At 44.7% G+C, this 17,190-nt stretch overlaps 2 protein-coding genes across 5 annotated transcripts; both read left to right on the top strand.

Annotated features, from left to right (window-relative positions):
- Positions 1–139: 139 nt before the first annotated feature.
- LOC129138855 (G antigen 2D) lies at positions 140–7,457 on the top strand. Of its 2 annotated transcripts, none has more exons than XM_054676954.2 (5): positions 140–224; positions 1,263–1,351; positions 1,817–1,937; positions 4,763–4,888; positions 7,341–7,457. In XM_054676954.2, the coding sequence occupies exons 2-5, from the start codon at positions 1,271–1,273 to the stop codon at positions 7,361–7,363; spliced, it is 351 nt and encodes a 116-aa protein (XP_054532929.1). In that variant the 5' UTR covers positions 140–224; positions 1,263–1,270; the 3' UTR covers positions 7,364–7,457. The 2 variants fall into 2 exon arrangements, with proteins under 2 accessions (XP_054532929.1, XP_054532931.1); XM_054676956.2 differs by lacking the exon at positions 140–224 and adding an exon at positions 242–260.
- A 2,172-nt stretch (positions 7,458–9,629) lies between these two features.
- On the top strand, positions 9,630–16,995 carry LOC129135406 (G antigen 2D-like). 3 transcript variants are annotated; one of them, XM_054676509.1, is made up of 5 exons: positions 9,630–9,757; positions 10,796–10,884; positions 11,350–11,470; positions 14,296–14,421; positions 16,879–16,995. In XM_054676509.1, the coding sequence occupies exons 2-5, from the start codon at positions 10,804–10,806 to the stop codon at positions 16,899–16,901; spliced, it is 351 nt and encodes a 116-aa protein (XP_054532484.1). In that variant the 5' UTR covers positions 9,630–9,757; positions 10,796–10,803; the 3' UTR covers positions 16,902–16,995. The 3 variants fall into 3 exon arrangements, with proteins under 3 accessions (XP_054532484.1, XP_054532483.1, XP_054532482.1); XM_054676508.1 differs by having other exon boundaries at positions 9,633–9,757; positions 11,350–11,464; XM_054676507.1 differs by having other exon boundaries at positions 9,634–9,793.
- Positions 16,996–17,190: the final 195 nt, after the last annotated feature.

The following is a 17,190-nucleotide window of genomic DNA, read 5'->3' on the forward strand; positions in this document are numbered from 1 at the left end:
CTCCATGAGGATGGGCATCGAGGGTTTGGGGCGTGGCGCTGGGAACGGCAGCCCTCCCCAGCCCACAGCCGCGCATGCTCCCTGGGCTCCCGCCTCAGTGCGCATGTTCACTGGGCGTCTCCTGCCTGGCCCGTTCGCCCACGTGAAGAACGCCAGGGAGCTGTGAGGCAGTGCTGTGTGGCTCCTGCGGTCCGGACTCTTTTTCCTCTACTGAGATTCATCTGGTAGGTCTGCAGGCCAGTCATCCCGGGCGCTGAAGTGTGAGTGAGGGTGGAGAGGGCCTCGGGTGGGTCAGGCGGGTCCTGCTTCCTGGTCTGTGGCCTCTGAGGGAGAAGGGCCACGAGGTCGTCCTCCTTCCCTTCACAGGCTGTGAGGCCACCGGCGGCTTCGTGGTCGTGAAGGGGCCTGGACGGGGAGGAAGGTGGGCCGTGGAGGGGAGGCGGTCAGGGGCTCAGGTGAAGATGGGGTGAGTGCTGTTGGGGGGATGGAAGTCCCGAGGTGCCGGGAACCCCCGACGACACAAGGCAGATTCCCTGAATGGGGCCCCCGGCGGGGGCGAGGCGGGCGGTGAAGAAGGGGCCTGGCAGCTGGGAAGGCTGCGGCCTGGTGAGCGCCCCCCCAGCGGTGTGGAGTGCGGAGCGCCCGAGTGAGAAGCACTGCAAGGTCTCACCTCCGCCATGGAAGGTCCGAAAACAGTGGGAAGGAGTGGGCGAGGCAGTGCGGTGCAACCAAACTTGTTGTGAGGGGGGTGAATGGCTCTAGGAAGTGGGAGTGTGCCCAAAGCAGCAATCACGAGAATTGTGATTCACTAGGGTTTTCGTGGGGAGTGCACTTGTGAAACTAAACCTCATCAGAAATGACCTCTGTCTGCGGGGCGCAGTGGTGCTCGCCTACGTAGTCCCAGTTACTCGGGACACTGAGGTGGGAGGATCCCTTGAGCGGGAGGTCGAGGCTGCAGTGAGCTGTGATCACGCCGCTGCACTCCAGCCTGAGCAACACAGCGAGACCGCGTGTCCAAAAGAAATTTAGAAAAAAATGTCCTCTGCCTTTTGCCACACGCCTTAAGATGATTGCTCTGCCAGCCTGGCCAGCAGAAGTGGCTTTGTAGGCACTCAGACAGCGTACACACGTATGCTTAACTCTGGGACTTATTTTGAGAGTATTTCCAAAGTAAAACGGCAAGTTAACATTTATCCATGGAAGTGATCGAATATAGCAGCCCTCTGGGGCTCACGTTCCTAATCACGGTTGTCTGTTTTCAGTGTGAAATATGAGTTGGCGATTAAGATCGACCTATCGGCCTAGACCAAGACGCTATGTAGAGCCTCCTGAAATGATTGGGCCTATGCGGGTGAGTGCTTAAACGTTAATTCGATGTTTTCTATTAGTAGAAATTAATTTTTGTGATAGCGTTGTTGCATTAGTGTGGAAATGCTGATAAAGGTCTTTCCTGCTCATAAAAAGTGATGATGGCATCTCATGAAGGAAACATTGATTCTGGAGGATTTTTTTTTTCCTCTCGTGTTCTTCAGCTTTTGCCCATGACTTCTTTCTCAGGCTTTGTTTGTTAATGACAGATTGTACACATGTATTCCAACACAGAGTATAATAGCCTCCAAAGTCCTCGTGCGTCACTTCTCTCACAGAAACCTCCCTGTGGGTGGAGTAACCTTATTGGGCATAGAGCATAGAGTTGGAGAAATGTCTTTAGGCTTAGTTATGACCAGAAATAGCTATGTATTCTGTGTATATATGTAAAATTTTGTATCAATAACGAAGCTTATTGTTTATTTGCACACCCACACGTATTCCCCAGCCCGAGCAGTTCAGTGATGAAGTGGAACCAGCAACACCTGAAGAAGGGGAACCAGCAACTCAACGTCAGGATCCTGCAGCTGCTCAGGAGGGAGAGGATGAGGGAGCATGTGCAGGTCAAGGTGAGGGAAAGGGAAGAAGAACGTCCGCTGGCGTGTGCGTGTGTGTGTGTTCGTGTGTGTGTGTGCACATGTGTGTGTGTGTGTGTGCGTGTTAGGCATTGTCACATAGGAGGAACAGGAGGAAAGAAAACAATGGAAAGAATGCCTGAAATTGACTGGAAAAGCGAGGAGGCTATGTAGTTCGCAGCTTAGCTTAGGCAAATCCCTCACTATGATAAAAGTTCTCGACTTTATGAATGAGAGAATGGAGGTGCCAGGATTGTGCGTTATCCAAGAACCCTTGACTGGTGAATACAACATTTGTACTGTGTTCCAAGGTTTGTGTCTTCCTATCATCTATGTTGCTGTAAAGAAGGAAGTGATTTTGCTGAAAATGCTTAAAACTCAAAAGGCTTTACTGTAAGGTAGCTTAGTACTGACCCAAGAATAGACCCAGTTCAGAGGAGCAGGAGCAGCTCCAAAAACCGAGTCGCTGAATGTTGGCCCCCGTTTCCTTTGATTGATATTTTTATATGGTACATTTGATAAAAGCTGGATAAATGAGGATACTGCCATACAGGTAGCTGGTTTAGTGATTTTTCTCAGCGGCTTTTAGGAGGTGATTAAATCCTTTTATGGTTAGAAAAGCAAAAACGGAATTATCCTGAGATTAACGTGAGGTGGAAATAATTTCTCCGAGATAAAATGTTTTGGAAGGAAGCATTTATGTAACGGAGGTCATGGATTATTCCAGGGATGCACTGTTAAAAGTTCCTAGAATCTGACTGACAACAATGCCCATTAATTGCTGTCCGCCCACTCCCTTATTCTCAGTGCGGGACAGTATATTTTCTGTGATTCACAAACAATGTTATATTTGGTGCTTTGTTCTTCACGGGGTTCATTTATGGAATATTACCTTTAGGACCTTCGGACCTAAATATAACTTTATTTGAACAAAGTGAAGTTTCTCTTTACCCCAATAGGTAATGGGTGTCGTGACTGTAAGATTTTCCATTGTCCTCACATCCATCCAGCTAATCAATCCTTCAGAAACTGACATTGTAATTGTAACTGAAATCCTATCCACGTGGTAGACTTCAGATTTCTCAGCTGACGCACACTGCTGTTGGTACTCTACGGCTGAATATAAGCATTATACATGTCCTGTGGTTTATCCTTAGATTGTCATTTAGGAGAAAGGTCTAAAGCTGGGCTGAATGCCATGCACTCATAGTCCCAGCTACTTGGGAGGCTGAGGTGAGAGGATTGCTTGAGCCCTGGAGTTCAAGCCCAGCCTGGGAAACACAGTGAGACCTCATCGCTAATAAATAAATAAATGAATAAATAAATACATAAAGAAATTCATTAAATAAAAAAAGTTTTCATGGTATAGGACAACACAGATGCAAAGTTTTTGTGCCTAGTGGCTGGTAATGTTGCAAACGTAACTCCTTAGTGAACTGTACCACTTAAAAATAGTTAAGATGGTAAATTTTAGGATATCTGTATTTTTTACCACAATTGGAAATTCCTTTCTTCCTAAAGTTCAGTGCAGTTATCATATATTCTTTTAAATTTTTACTGTATGTATCTTCAAGACATAACATTGATAGAAAATTTGCAAGAATAGTACAATGAATTCATATACTGTTCATGTGGATTCACCAATTGTTAATAGCTTTCGCTTCATAGGTTTCACATCTCTTCCCTCTGTCTCTTACCGTGCTGCCCACACACTCACACACACACACACACACATACGGATATATGTTTACTGTTATTAATGCTGAATTGTTTCGATAAAGTTTCAGGTATTATGGTCCTTTACCCTATGTACTTGAGGGTGTGTATATCGTCAGAGCAAAGAGAAAGTCATTTCTTGGATCATCACTGCACAAAGATCAAAATCAGGAAATTTAACAATGAGAAAATGGAGTCATTTAATACAGAGTGCATACTCAAATTTTGCCAGTTCCCCAGAAAATTTCTTTTTTCCTTTTTTTTTTCTTTGTTGAGACGGAGTCTCTCTCTGTGGGCCAGGTTGGAGTGCAGTAGTGCGATCTCGGCTCACTGCAACCTACACCTCCCAGGTTCTAGGGATTCTCATGCCTCAGCCTCCCGTGTAGCTGGGACTACAGGCGCCGGCCACTGCGGTCTTGAACTTCTGGCCTCACCTGCTCTGCCCACCTTGGCATCCCAAAATGTTTGGATTGCAGGCGTGAGACCCCACGCCTGGCCCAGATAATTTTATTGATAGGATTTCTTTTTCTGATCCAGAGTCCAGTTCAGAATCACACCTTGCATGTGCTTTTCAGGTGTTTTTAGTTTCCTTTAACCTGTAATGTTTCCTTAATTTTGTTTGTCATTCACGATACGGACATTTTTGGAGAGGATAGACCAGTTGGTTTGCAGAATATTCTGCAGTTTGGGCTTTTTCATGTATTTTTAAAAGAGTTTTCTCACTCAGCGTTTATTGGTGGCTACTCATGCCATGTAAGAGTCTAAGCGCTAGGAGTGTAAGTGCTGTGAGAGACGGGATTTGAGCCTTGAGTCATTTAATACGAGAAGGACAATCAGAAGTAGAATAACAGAGAAGTGCAAAGGAGGCAGCAAAGTTGTCTGAGGGCAGTCTTCGGAAAGGAAGAGGGTAATATTTGGAACACCTTGTTTTCCTGTTTTCTGCTAACGGACTCCTGAAATAATGTTCCTGGGATTCTTATCAACACATTTATTATTACGTTAGCTAAAGCTTTTATCTAATAATACCGAGAGCATGAATATTATTTTCTTATTCATACTTTATGTTTTACTGCTTAAATTGATACGTAGCTTTTATTTTTAAGGGCCGAAGCCTGAAGCTGATAGCCAGGAACAGGGTCACCCACAGACTGGGTGTGAGTGTGAAGATGGTCCTGATGGGCAGGAGATGGACCCGCCAAATCCAGAGGAGGTGAAAACGCCTGAAGAAGGTAGGCAATCCATTAGGCATGCACATTGTAGGGTGTCTGTTTCCACAGTATCATATTGTAATTCTTACTATGTTTTTGAGACGGAGTCTCGCTCTGAAGACCAGGCTGGAGTGCAGTGGTGCCACCTCGGCTCACTGGAAATTCTGTCTCCAGGGTTCAAGTGATTCTCCTGCCTGAGCCTCTGGCGGAGCCGGGCTTACAGGCATGCTCCGCCGCGCCCAGCTAATTTTTGTATTTTTAGTAGAGACAGGGTTTCGTTCTGTTGCACAGGTTGTTCCCGAACTCCTGACCTCAGGTGATCCACCTGCCTCGACCATCGAAATTGCCGGGATTACAGGCGAGAGCCACTGTGCCCGACCCAGCATTATATTTTTAATAACAGAGAGGTAACAATACTGCCTCTTTAGTAACAGAGTTCTTATATAAAGGTTATTTGAAACGTAGTTCAGGCCCCAGCACCCGACTGATAGACTGTCAGATAGGGAAACAAACTGAGTCAAAGCTATGTTGAATTAAAAGTTTTGAGTATAAATCCTTAAACCAGTAGCTCACAATTTTCAGATGCTTTTGTAAAGGTCTGCTTTTAATCAATACATAACACGTTTGTAACACCCATCACTTGGTGTGAAAAATGCTGAAGCACTCATGCGGGTTCTAATAGCAGCTCTTACAGCCTTGGCGAGATTCTGAGTGAGTCCTTTCCCTTCTAAACCTATCTTTGGTTCTTATGAAAATAGTGAGTTTAAGTCAGAGATTTTAAAACCATTTTCCATTCCGGTTCTTTCATACTCTGATCCTGTTGCATAGAATGCGTGGGACACAGAGATCATCTGCTTCGCATGGTTTGTTAATCACAAATCATGAAACCCTGGCCCGAGTCATCTGAAAATCTCTGAACTGAGATTTCATTGTCAGTAAGAAAGTGAGCGGGCCCTCTGCTTCATCCTAGTTTTTCCGTGTGGAGAGCTGAATACGTAGTGTAAGATCTTGTGAAATTGTGAATTCTCCCTCTTCTTGGTTTGTTTGTTTGTTTGCGACAGAGTCTCAGTGTGTCACCCAGGCTGGAGTGCAGTGATGCAATTTCAGCTCACTGCAACCTCTGGCTCCCAGGCTAAAGCCGTCCTCCCACCTCGGCCTCCTGAGTGGCTGGAACTACATGCACAAGCCACCGTGCCTGAGTACATTTTTTTGTTTTCATTTTTGTAGAGATGAGGTCTCACTGTGTTGCCCAGGCAGGGTTTCTCTGGCTTTCAATGAACAATTGCTTCTTTTTTTTTCTTTTATTTATTGATTTTTTTTTTATTATTATACTTTAAGTTTTAGGGTACATGTGCACATTGTGCAGGTTAGTTACATATGTATACATGTGCCATGCTGGTGCGCTGCACCCACTATCTCATCATCTAGCATTAGGTACATCTCCCAGTGCTATCCCTCCCCCCTCCCCCCACCCCACAACAGTCCCCAGGGTGTGATATTCCCCTTCCTCTGTCCATGTGATCTCATTGTTCAGTTCCCACCTATGAGTGAGAATATGCGGTGTTTGGTTTTTTGTTCTTGCGATAGTTTACTGAGAATGATGATTTCCAGTTTCATCTATGTCCCTACAAAGGACATGAACTCATCATTTTTTTAGGGCTGCATAGTATTCCGTGGTGTATATGTGCCACATTTTCTTAATCCAGTCTATCGTTGTTGGACATTTGGGTTGGTTCCAAGTCTTTGCTATCGTGAATCATGCCGCAATAAACATACGTGTGCATGTGTCTTTATAGCAGCATGATTTATAGTCCTTTGGGTATATACCCAGTAATGGGATGGCTGGGTCAAATGGTACAATTGCTTCTTAAATCTTTCCCCACGGAAACCTTGAGTGACTGAAATAAATATCAAATGGCGAGAGACCGTTTAGTTCCCGTCATCTGTGGCATGTAGGTCAGTGATGCTCAGCATGGGTGTGAGTAAGATGCCTGTGCTATGCATGCTCCCTGCCCCACTGTCAGTCTTCATGAGCCACTATTTCTAATAAGACTGTAGACACACATACGATATAATCATCTCTAATCATATCAAATGTTACATGTAAGTTTCAGCTTTAGAGACATGAATTGATAAGATTTAAAGTTGAAAGACCATGACTCTAGTACTTCCTGAGTAATCAACTGAAGTATGCTTTACACATGTGTTTTCCAAATTGCTGACTGTTAATTGTAAGTGCTTGTGACTAGAAAGGAAGCACTTGATGTTCAGGGAGGAAATTACTTTTAAATTCTGCAGGTGTACGCTCAAAGTTTATGCAGAGGTTCAATTGCGTGTAAGACACGGGATCACCCATAGGGTTCTGTTTTTAGTCCATTTAATAAAACCCAAAGTGTAGTGTGCTTTGTATGCCTTTAGGGTCATCTGAATAATCTGTTGCTAAGTCATGTTCCGAATCGTGTTTCTGTTACAGGTGAAAAGCAATCACAGTGTTAAAAGAAGACACGTTGAAATGATGCAGGCTGCTCCTATGTTGGAAATTTGTTCATTAAAATTCTCCCAATAAAGCTTTACAGCCTTCTGCAAAGAAGTCTTGCGCATCTTTTGTGAATTTTATTTCTAGCTTTTTGATGCTGTGAAATATGTATCATTCTTTGAAATCGTGTATTGTAACTCTCTGAGCTGGTATGTAGAGACATCGTTCTTTTTTTTTTTCTTTCTTTCTTTGTTCTCTTTTGAGACGGAGTCTTGCTCTGTCGCCCAGGCTGGAGTGCAGTGGCGCGATCTCTGCTCACTGCAACCCCGCCTCCCGGATTCAAGCAATTGTCTGCCTCAGCCTCCCGAGTAGCTGGGATTATAGGCACCCACCAGCACGCCTGGCTAAGTTTTGTGTTTTTACTAGAGATGGGCTTTCGCCATCTTGGCCGGGGTGCTCTTGAACTCCTGACCTTGTGATTCACCTGCCTTGGCCTCCCAAAGTGCTGGGATTACAGGCATGAGCCTCCGCGCCCGGTGGAGACATAATTCTTACATATTGGTTTTCTATCCAGCGGCCTTGTGAAATATGCTTGTGAATTCTAAAGTTTACTTCTAGGTCGTTTTCAGTCTTCAATATACAGAAACATATCATCCTGGAATAAGAGCAGTTTTGTTTCCGCCATTTTTTTTTCTTTTTCCTTTTGTATTTTTTGTAGAGACGGGGTTTTGCCATGTTTCCCGGGCTGTTGTTGAACTTTTGAGTGCAAGTGATGCACCCACCTCACCTCCAACAGTGCTGGGATTACTGGCATGGGCCACCGTGGCGGGCCCGTCGTTGCCATTGTAAAGAGTTTTATTTCCTTTTCTGATTTTATGGCATTGCACAGACCCACCCGTTACAATGGTGACAGTGGACATCCTTGTCTTATCCCTGATGAGAAACCGAAAAATTTCAACATTTCACCATCCTATTTACTCTCCTTTTTTGTAGACGGACTTTATCAGAGTGAGTCATTCCATTCTGTTCCCAATTTGCTGAGAGTATTCATTTGAATATATGTTGATTTTCATCAAACAGTGCATCTATTTCGATTACCACAGCATTTTTTCCCATTCATGTGTTAATATAGTGAATTCGATAGATAAATTTGTACGTTTTTAGGTTCGATTATTAAAACTGGAGACAGCGTCTCACTCTGTCCCTGAGGCTGGAGTGCGGTGGTGTTATCAGAGCTCGCTGCAGCCTTGACCTCCTGGGCTCAAGCGGTCCTCCCACCTCAGCCTCCTGAGTAGCTGTGAGTATAGGTACATGCCAACATGCCCAGCTAATTTTTCGATGGTTTTTTGTTTGGTTTTTGTAGTGATGAGATTTTCTGATGTTGCTTAGGCTGGTCTCGACGTCCTGAGCTCAGGTGATCTGGCCAGCTCAGCCTCCCAAAATACTAGGATTACAGGCGTGAGCCTTGGCCTGGTCTGGTTTTTCTTATATAGGGGTTTTATCTATATAAAGACTAAAGTTAATCTGTGCCTTTGTGCGGGTGGGCTAAGAGCATGATGACTTTTATCATTCTATTGATTTAAAGAAAACTATCCTTGACTTACCAGTGTGTAAGTCCATGAAAGCATAATTCTGTTGAAAGCATATATTGTTAATGGGTGTTGGGAACCGTGCACTTTCCGCTGCTGTGGGAGCATGTCCTTGGAGGTACCTTTCATCTGTTTTCTCAACTCCAAACATCTTAGGACCATGGGTTGTGACTGGTAGGACTATGTATCTTGCTACTTTCAAGACGGAGTTTACTTTCACGTGGTGTCACTCTGGCTGTCCTGTTTCCCTAATACTGTCACTTCACCCTCTGCGATTCTGATGCTAACAAATGATAGATATCGTTTTAGCATTTTCTTACGGGTCCTAGCGATTCTATTCATTTTTCTTTCAGTCTCTTTCTCTGACTTGTTCACATTGAACAATTTCCTTTTGGGATAGGTTGCTATTTCTGTTTTCGCAGGTGGTTTACCTGTCTTCCCAGCCAGTCACAGTGGTCCTTGTCCCCATGGTGGGGCCGGGGCAAGAGAGGGCCCTGGGTTGGGGGTGGGGTTCAGTTGAAGATGGGGTGAGTTTTGAGGGGAGCACTACTTGAGTCCCAGAGGCATAGGAAACAGCAGAGGGAGGTGGGATTCCCTTATCCTCAATGAGGATGGGCATCGAGGGTTTGGGGCGTGGCGCTGGGAACGGCAGCCCTCCCCAGCCCACAGCCGCGCATGCTCCCTGGGCTCCCGCCTCAGTGCGCATGTTCACTGGGCGTCTCCTGCCCGGCCCGTTCGCCCACGTGAAGAACGCCAGGGAGCTGTGAGGCAGTGCTGTGTGGCTCCTGCGGTCCGGACTCTTTTTCCTCTACTGAGATTCATCTGGTAGGTCTGCAGGCCAGTCATCCCGGGCGCTGAAGTGTGAGTGAGGGTGGAGAGGGCCTCGGGTGGGTCAGGCGGGTCCCGCTTCCTGGTCTGTGGCCTCTGAGGGAGAAGGGCCACGAGGTCGTCCTCCTTCCCTTCACAGGCTGTGAGGCCACCGGCGGCTTCGTGGTCGTGAAGGGGCCTGGACGGGGAGGAAGGTGGGCCGTGGAGGGGAGGCGGTCAGGGGCTCAGGTGAAGATGGGGTGAGTGCTGTTGGGGGGATGGAAGTCCCGAGGTGCCGGGAACCCCCGACGACACAGGGCAGATTCCCTGAATGGGGCCCCCGGCGGGGGCGAGGCGGGCGGTGAAGAAGGGGCCTGGCAGCTGGGAAGGCTGCGGCCTGGTGAGCGCCCCCCCAGCGGTGTGGAGTGTGGAGCGCCCGAGTGAGAAGCACTGCAAGGTCTCACCTCCGCCATGGAAGGTCCGAAAACAGTGGGAAGGAGTGGGCGAGGCAGTGCGGTGCAACCAAACTTGTTGTGAGGGGGGTGAATGGCTCTAGGAAGTGGGAGTGTGCCCAAAGCAGCAATCACGAGAATTGTGATTCACTAGGGTTTTCGTGGGGAGTGCACTTGTGAAACTAAACCTCATCAGAAATGACCTCTGTCTGCGGGGCGCAGTGGTGCTCGCCTACGTAGTCCCAGTTACTCGGGACACTGAGGTGGGAGGATCCCTTGAGCGGGAGGTCGAGGCTGCAGTGAGCTGTGATCACGCCGCTGCACTCCAGCCTGAGCAACACAGCGAGACCGCGTGTCCAAAAGAAATTTAGAAAAATATGTCCTCTGCCTTTTGCCACACGCCTTAAGATGATTGCTCTGCCAGCCTGGCCAGCAGAAGTGGCTTTGTAGGCACTCAGACAGCGTACACACGTATGCTTAACTCTGGGACTTATTTTGAGAGTATTTCCAAAGTAAAACGGCAAGTTAACATTTATCCATGGAAGTGATCGAATATAGCAGCCCTCTGGGGCTCACGTTCCTAATCACGGTTGTCTGTTTTCAGTGTGAAATATGAGTTGGCGATTAAGATCGACCTATCGGCCTAGACCAAGACGCTATGTAGAGCCTCCTGAAATGATTGGGCCTATGCGGGTGAGTGCTTAAACGTTAATTCGATGTTTTCTATTAGTAGAAATTAATTTTTGTGATAGCGTTGTTGCATTAGTGTGGAAATGCTGATAAAGGTCTTTCCTGCTCATAAAAAGTGATGATGGCATCTCATGAAGGAAACATTGATTCTGGAGGATTTTTTTTTTCCTCTCGTGTTCTTCAGCTTTTGCCCATGACTTCTTTCTCAGGCTTTGTTTGTTAATGACAGATTGTACACATGTATTCCAACACAGAGTATAATAGCCTCCAAAGTCCTCGTGCGTCACTTCTCTCACAGAAACCTCCCTGTGGGTGGAGTAACCTTATTGGGCATAGAGCATAGAGTTGGAGAAATGTCTTTAGGCTTAGTTATGACCAGAAATAGCTATGTATTCTGTGTATATATGTAAAATTTTGTATCAATAACGAAACTTACTTTTTATTTGCACACCCACACGTATTCCCCAGCCCGAGCAGTTCAGTGGTGAAGTGGAACCAGCAACACCTGAAGAAGGGGAACCAGCAACTCAACGTCAGGATCCTGCAGCTGCTCAGGAGGGAGAGGATGAGGGAGCATGTGCAGGTCAAGGTGAGGGAAAGGGAAGAAGAACGTCCGCTGGCGTGTGCGTGTGTGTGTGTTCGTGTGTGTGTGTGCACATGTGTGTGTGTGTGTGTGCGTGTTAGGCATTGTCACATAGGAGGAACAGGAGGAAAGAAAACAATGGAAAGAATGCCTGAAATTGACTGGAAAAGCGAGGAGGCTATGTAGTTCGCAGCTTAGCTTAGGCAAATCCCTCACTATGATAAAAGTTCTCGACTTTATGAATGAGAGAATGGAGGTGCCAGGATTGTGCGTTATCCAAGAACCCTTGACTGGTGAATACAACATTTGTACTGTGTTCCAAGGTTTGTGTCTTCCTATCATCTATGTTGCTGTAAAGAAGGAAGTGATTTTGCTGAAAATGCTTAAAACTCAAAAGGCTTTACTGTAAGGTAGCTTAGTACTGACCCAAGAATAGACCCAGTTCAGAGGAGCAGGAGCAGCTCCAAAAACCGAGTCGCTGAATGTTGGCCCCCGTTTCCTTTGATTGATATTTTTATATGGTACATTTGATAAAAGCTGGATAAATGAGGATACTGCCATACAGGTAGCTGGTTTAGTGATTTTTCTCAGTGGCTTTTAGGAGGTGATTAAATCCTTTTATGGTTAGAAAAGCAAAAACGGAATTATCCTGAGATTAACGTGAGGTGGAAATAATTTCTCCGAGATAAAATGTTTTGGAAGGAAGCATTTATGTAACGGAGGTCATGGATTATTCCAGGGATGCACTGTTAAAAGTTCCTAGAATCTGACTGACAACAATGCCCATTAATTGCTGTCCGCCCACTCCCTTATTCTCAGTGCGGGACAGTATATTTTCTGTGATTCACAAACAATGTTATATTTGGTGCTTTGTTCTTCACGGGGTTCATTTATGGAATATTACCTTTAGGACCTTCGGACCTAAATATAACTTTATTTGAACAAAGTGAAGTTTCTCTTTACCCCAATAGGTAATGGGTGTCGTGACTGTAAGATTTTCCATTGTCCTCACATCCATCCAGCTAATCAATCCTTCAGAAACTGACATTGTAATTGTAACTGAAATCCTATCCACGTGGTAGACTTCAGATTTCTCAGCTGACGCACACTGCTGTTGGTACTCTACGGCTGAATATAAGCATTATACATGTCCTGTGGTTTATCCTTAGATTGTCATTTAGGAGAAAGGTCTAAAGCTGGGCTGAATGCCATGCACTCATAGTCCCAGCTACTTGGGAGGCTGAGGTGAGAGGATTGCTTGAGCCCTGGAGTTCAAGCCCAGCCTGGGAAACACAGTGAGACCTCATCGCTAATAAATAAATAAATGAATAAATAAATACATAAAGAAATTCATTAAATAAATAAAGTTTTCATGGTATAGGAAAACACAGATGCAAAGTTTTTGTGCCTAGTGGCTGGTAATGTTGCAAACGTAACTCCTTAGTGAACTGTACCACTTAAAAATAGTTAAGATGGTAAATTTTAGGATATCTGTATTTTTTACCACAATTGGAAATTCCTTTCTTCCTAAAGTTCAGTGCAGTTATCATATATTCTTTTAAATTTTTACTGTATGTATCTTCAAGACATAACATTGATAGAAAATTTGCAAGAATAGTACAATGAATTCATATACTGTTCATGTGGATTCACCAATTGTTAATAGCTTTCGCTTCATAGGTTTCACATCTCTTCCCTCTGTCTCTTACCGTGCTGCCCACACACTCACACACACACACACACACATACGGATATATGTTTACTGTTATTAATGCTGAATTGTTTCGATAAAGTTTCAGGTATTATGGTCCTTTACCCTATGTACTTGAGGGTGTGTATATCGTCAGAGCAAAGAGAAAGTCATTTCTTGGATCATCACTGCACAAAGATCAAAATCAGGAAATTTAACAATGAGAAAATGGAGTCATTTAATACAGAGTGCATACTCAAATTTTGCCAGTTCCCCAGAAAATTTCTTTTTTCCTTTTTTTTTTCTTTGTTGAGACGGAGTCTCTCTCTGTGGGCCAGGTTGGAGTGCAGTAGTGCGATCTCGGCTCACTGCAACCTACACCTCCCAGGTTCTAGGGATTCTCATGCCTCAGCCTCCCGTGTAGCTGGGACTACAGGCGCCGGCCACTGCGGTCTTGAACTTCTGGCCTCACCTGCTCTGCCCACCTTGGCATCCCAAAATGTTTGGATTGCAGGCGTGAGACCCCACGCCTGGCCCAGATAATTTTATTGATAGGATTTCTTTTTCTGATCCAGAGTCCAGTTCAGAATCACACCTTGCATGTGCTTTTCAGGTGTTTTTAGTTTCCTTTAACCTGTAATGTTTCCTTAATTTTGTTTGTCATTCACGATACGGACATTTTTGGAGAGGATAGACCAGTTGGTTTGCAGAATATTCTGCAGTTTGGGCTTTTTCATGTATTTTTAAAAGAGTTTTCTCACTCAGCGTTTATTGGTGGCTACTCATGCCATGTAAGAGTCTAAGCGCTAGGAGTGTAAGTGCTGTGAGAGACGGGATTTGAGCCTTGAGTCATTTAATACGAGAAGGACAATCAGAAGTAGAATAACAGAGAAGTGCAAAGGAGGCAGCAAAGTTGTCTGAGGGCAGTCTTCGGAAAGGAAGAGGGTAATATTTGGAACACCTTGTTTTCCTGTTTTCTGCTAACGGACTCCTGAAATAATGTTCCTGGGATTCTTATCAACACATTTATTATTACGTTAGCTAAAGCTTTTATATAATAATACCGAGAGCATGAATATTATTTTCTTATTCATACTTTATGTTTTACTGCTTAAATTGATACGTAGCTTTTATTTTTAAGGGCCGAAGCCTGAAGCTGATAGCCAGGAACAGGGTCACCCACAGACTGGGTGTGAGTGTGAAGATGGTCCTGATGGGCAGGAGATGGACCCGCCAAATCCAGAGGAGGTGAAAACGCCTGAAGAAGGTAGGCAATCCATTAGGCATGCACATTGTAGGGTGTCTGTTTCCACAGTTTCATATTGTAATTCTTACTATGTTTTTGAGACGGAGTCTCGCTCTGAAGACCAGGCTGGAGTGCAGTGGTGCCACCTCGGCTCACTGGAAATTCTGTCTCCAGGGTTCAAGTGATTCTCCTGCCTGAGCCTCTGGTGGAGCCGGGCTTACAGGCATGCTCCGCCGCGCCCAGCTAATTTTTGTATTTTTAGTAGAGACAGGGTTTCGTTCTGTTGCACAGGTTGTTCCCGAACTCCTGACCTCAGGTGATCCACCTGCCTCGACCATCGAAATTGCCGGGATTACAGGCGAGAGCCACTGTGCCCGACCCAGCATTATATTTTTAATAACAGAGAGGTAACAATACTGCCTCTTTAGTAACAGAGTTCTTATATAAAGGTTATTTGAAACGTAGTTCAGGCCCCAGCACCCGACTGATAGACTGTCAGATAGGGAAACAAACTGAGTCAAAGCTATGTTGAACTAAAAGTTTTGAGTATAAATCCTTAAACCAGTAGCTCACAATTTTCAGATGCTTTTGTAAAGGTCTGCTTTTAATCAATACATAACACGTTTGTAACACCCATCACTTGGTGTGAAAAATGCTGAAGCACTCATGCGGGTTCTAATAGCAGCTCTTACAGCCTTGGCGAGATTCTGAGTGAGTCCTTTCCCTTCTAAACCTATCTTTGGTTCTTATGAAAATAGTGAGTTTAAGTCAGAGATTTTAAAACCATTTTCCATTCCGGTTCTTTCATACTCTGATCCTGTTGCATAGAATGCGTGGGACACAGAGATCATCTGCTTCGCATGGTTTGTTAATCACAAATCATGAAACCCTGGCCTGAGTCATCTGAAAATCTCTGAACTGAGATTTCATTGTCAGTAAGAAAGTGAGCGGGCCCTCTGCTTCATCCTAGTTTTTCCGTGTGGAGAGCTGAATATGTAGTGTAAGATCTTGTGAAATTGTGAATTCTCCCTCTTCTTGGTTTGTTTGTTTGTTTGCGACAGAGTCTCAGTGTGTCACCCAGGCTGGAGTGCAGTGATGCAATTTCAGCTCACTGCAACCTCTGGCTCCCAGGCTAAAGCCGTCCTCCCACCTCGGCCTCCTGAGTGGCTGGAACTACATGCACAAGCCACCGTGCCTGAGTACATTTTTTTGTTTTCATTTTTGTAGAGATGAGGTCTCACTGTGTTGCCCAGGCAGGGTTTCTCTGGCTTTCAATGAACAATTGCTTCTTTTTTTTTTCTTTTATTTATTGATTTATTTTTTTATTATTATACTTTAAGTTTTAGGGTACATGTGCACATTGTGCAGGTTAGTTACATATGTATACATGTGCCATGCTGGTGCGCTGCACCCACTATCTCATCATCTAGCATTAGGTACATCTCCCAGTGCTGTCCCTCCCCCCTCCCCCCACCCCACAACAGTCCCCAGGGTGTGATATTCCCCTTCCTCTGTCCATGTGATCTCATTGTTCAGTTCCCACCTATGAGTGAGAATATGCGGTGTTTGGTTTTTTGTTCTTGCGATAGTTTACTGAGAATGATGATTTCCAGTTTCATCCATGTCCCTACAAAGGACATGAACTCATCATTTTTTTAGGGCTGCATAGTATTCCGTGGTGTATATGTGCCACATTTTCTTAATCCAGTCTATCTTTGTTGGACATTTGGGTTGGTTCCAAGTCTTTGCTATCGTGAATAATGCCACAATAAACATACGTGTGCATGTGTCTTTATAGCAGCATGATTTATAGTCCTTTGGGTATATACCCAGTAATGGGATGGCTGGGTCAAATGGTACAATTGCTTCTTAAATCTTTCCCCACGGAAACCTTGAGTGACTGAAATAAATATCAAATGGCGAGAGACCGTTTAGTTCCCATCATCTGTGGCATGTAGGTCAGTGGTGCTCATCATGGGTGTGAGTAAGATGCCTGTGCTATGCATGCTCCCTGCCCCACTGTCAGTCTTCATGAGCCACTATTTCTAATAAGACTGTAGACACACATACGATATAATCATCTCTAATCATATCAAATGTTACATGTAAGTTTCAGCTTTAGAGACATGAATTGATAAGATTTAAAGTTGAAAGACTGTGACTCTAGTACTTCCTGAGTAATCAACTGAAGTATGCTTTACACATGTGTTTTCCAAATTGCTGACTGTTAATTGTAAGTGCTTGTGACTTGAATGGAAGCACTTGATGTTCAGGGAGGAAATTACTTTTAAATTCTGCAGGTGTACGCTCAAAGTTTATGCAGAGGTTCAATTGCGTGTAAGACACGGGATCACCCATAGGGTTCTGTTTTTAGTCCATTTAATAAAACCCAAAGTGTAGTGTGCTTTGTATGCCTTTAGGGTCATCTGAATAATCTGTTGCTAAGTCATGTTCCCAATCGTTGTGTTTCTGTTACAGGTGAAAAGCAATCACAGTGTTAAAAGAAGACACGTTGAAATGATGCAGGCTGCTCCTATGTTGGAAATTTGTTCATTAAAATTCTCCCAATAAAGCTTTACAGCCTTCTGCAAAGAAGTCTTGCGCATCTTTTGTGAATTTTATTTCTAGCTTTTTGATGCTGTGAAATATGTATCATTCTTTGAAATCGTGTATTGTAACTCTCTGAGCTGGTATGTAGAGACATCGTTCTTTTTTTCTTTCTTTCTTTCTTTGTTCTCTTTTGAGACGGAGTCTTGCTCTGTCGCCCAGGCTGGAGTGCAGTGGCGCGAT

The sequence above is a fragment of the Pan troglodytes genome, chromosome X (assembly GCF_028858775.2).
Source record: "Pan troglodytes isolate AG18354 chromosome X, NHGRI_mPanTro3-v2.0_pri, whole genome shotgun sequence".
Classification (NCBI taxonomy): Eukaryota; Metazoa; Chordata; class Mammalia; order Primates; family Hominidae; genus Pan; species Pan troglodytes.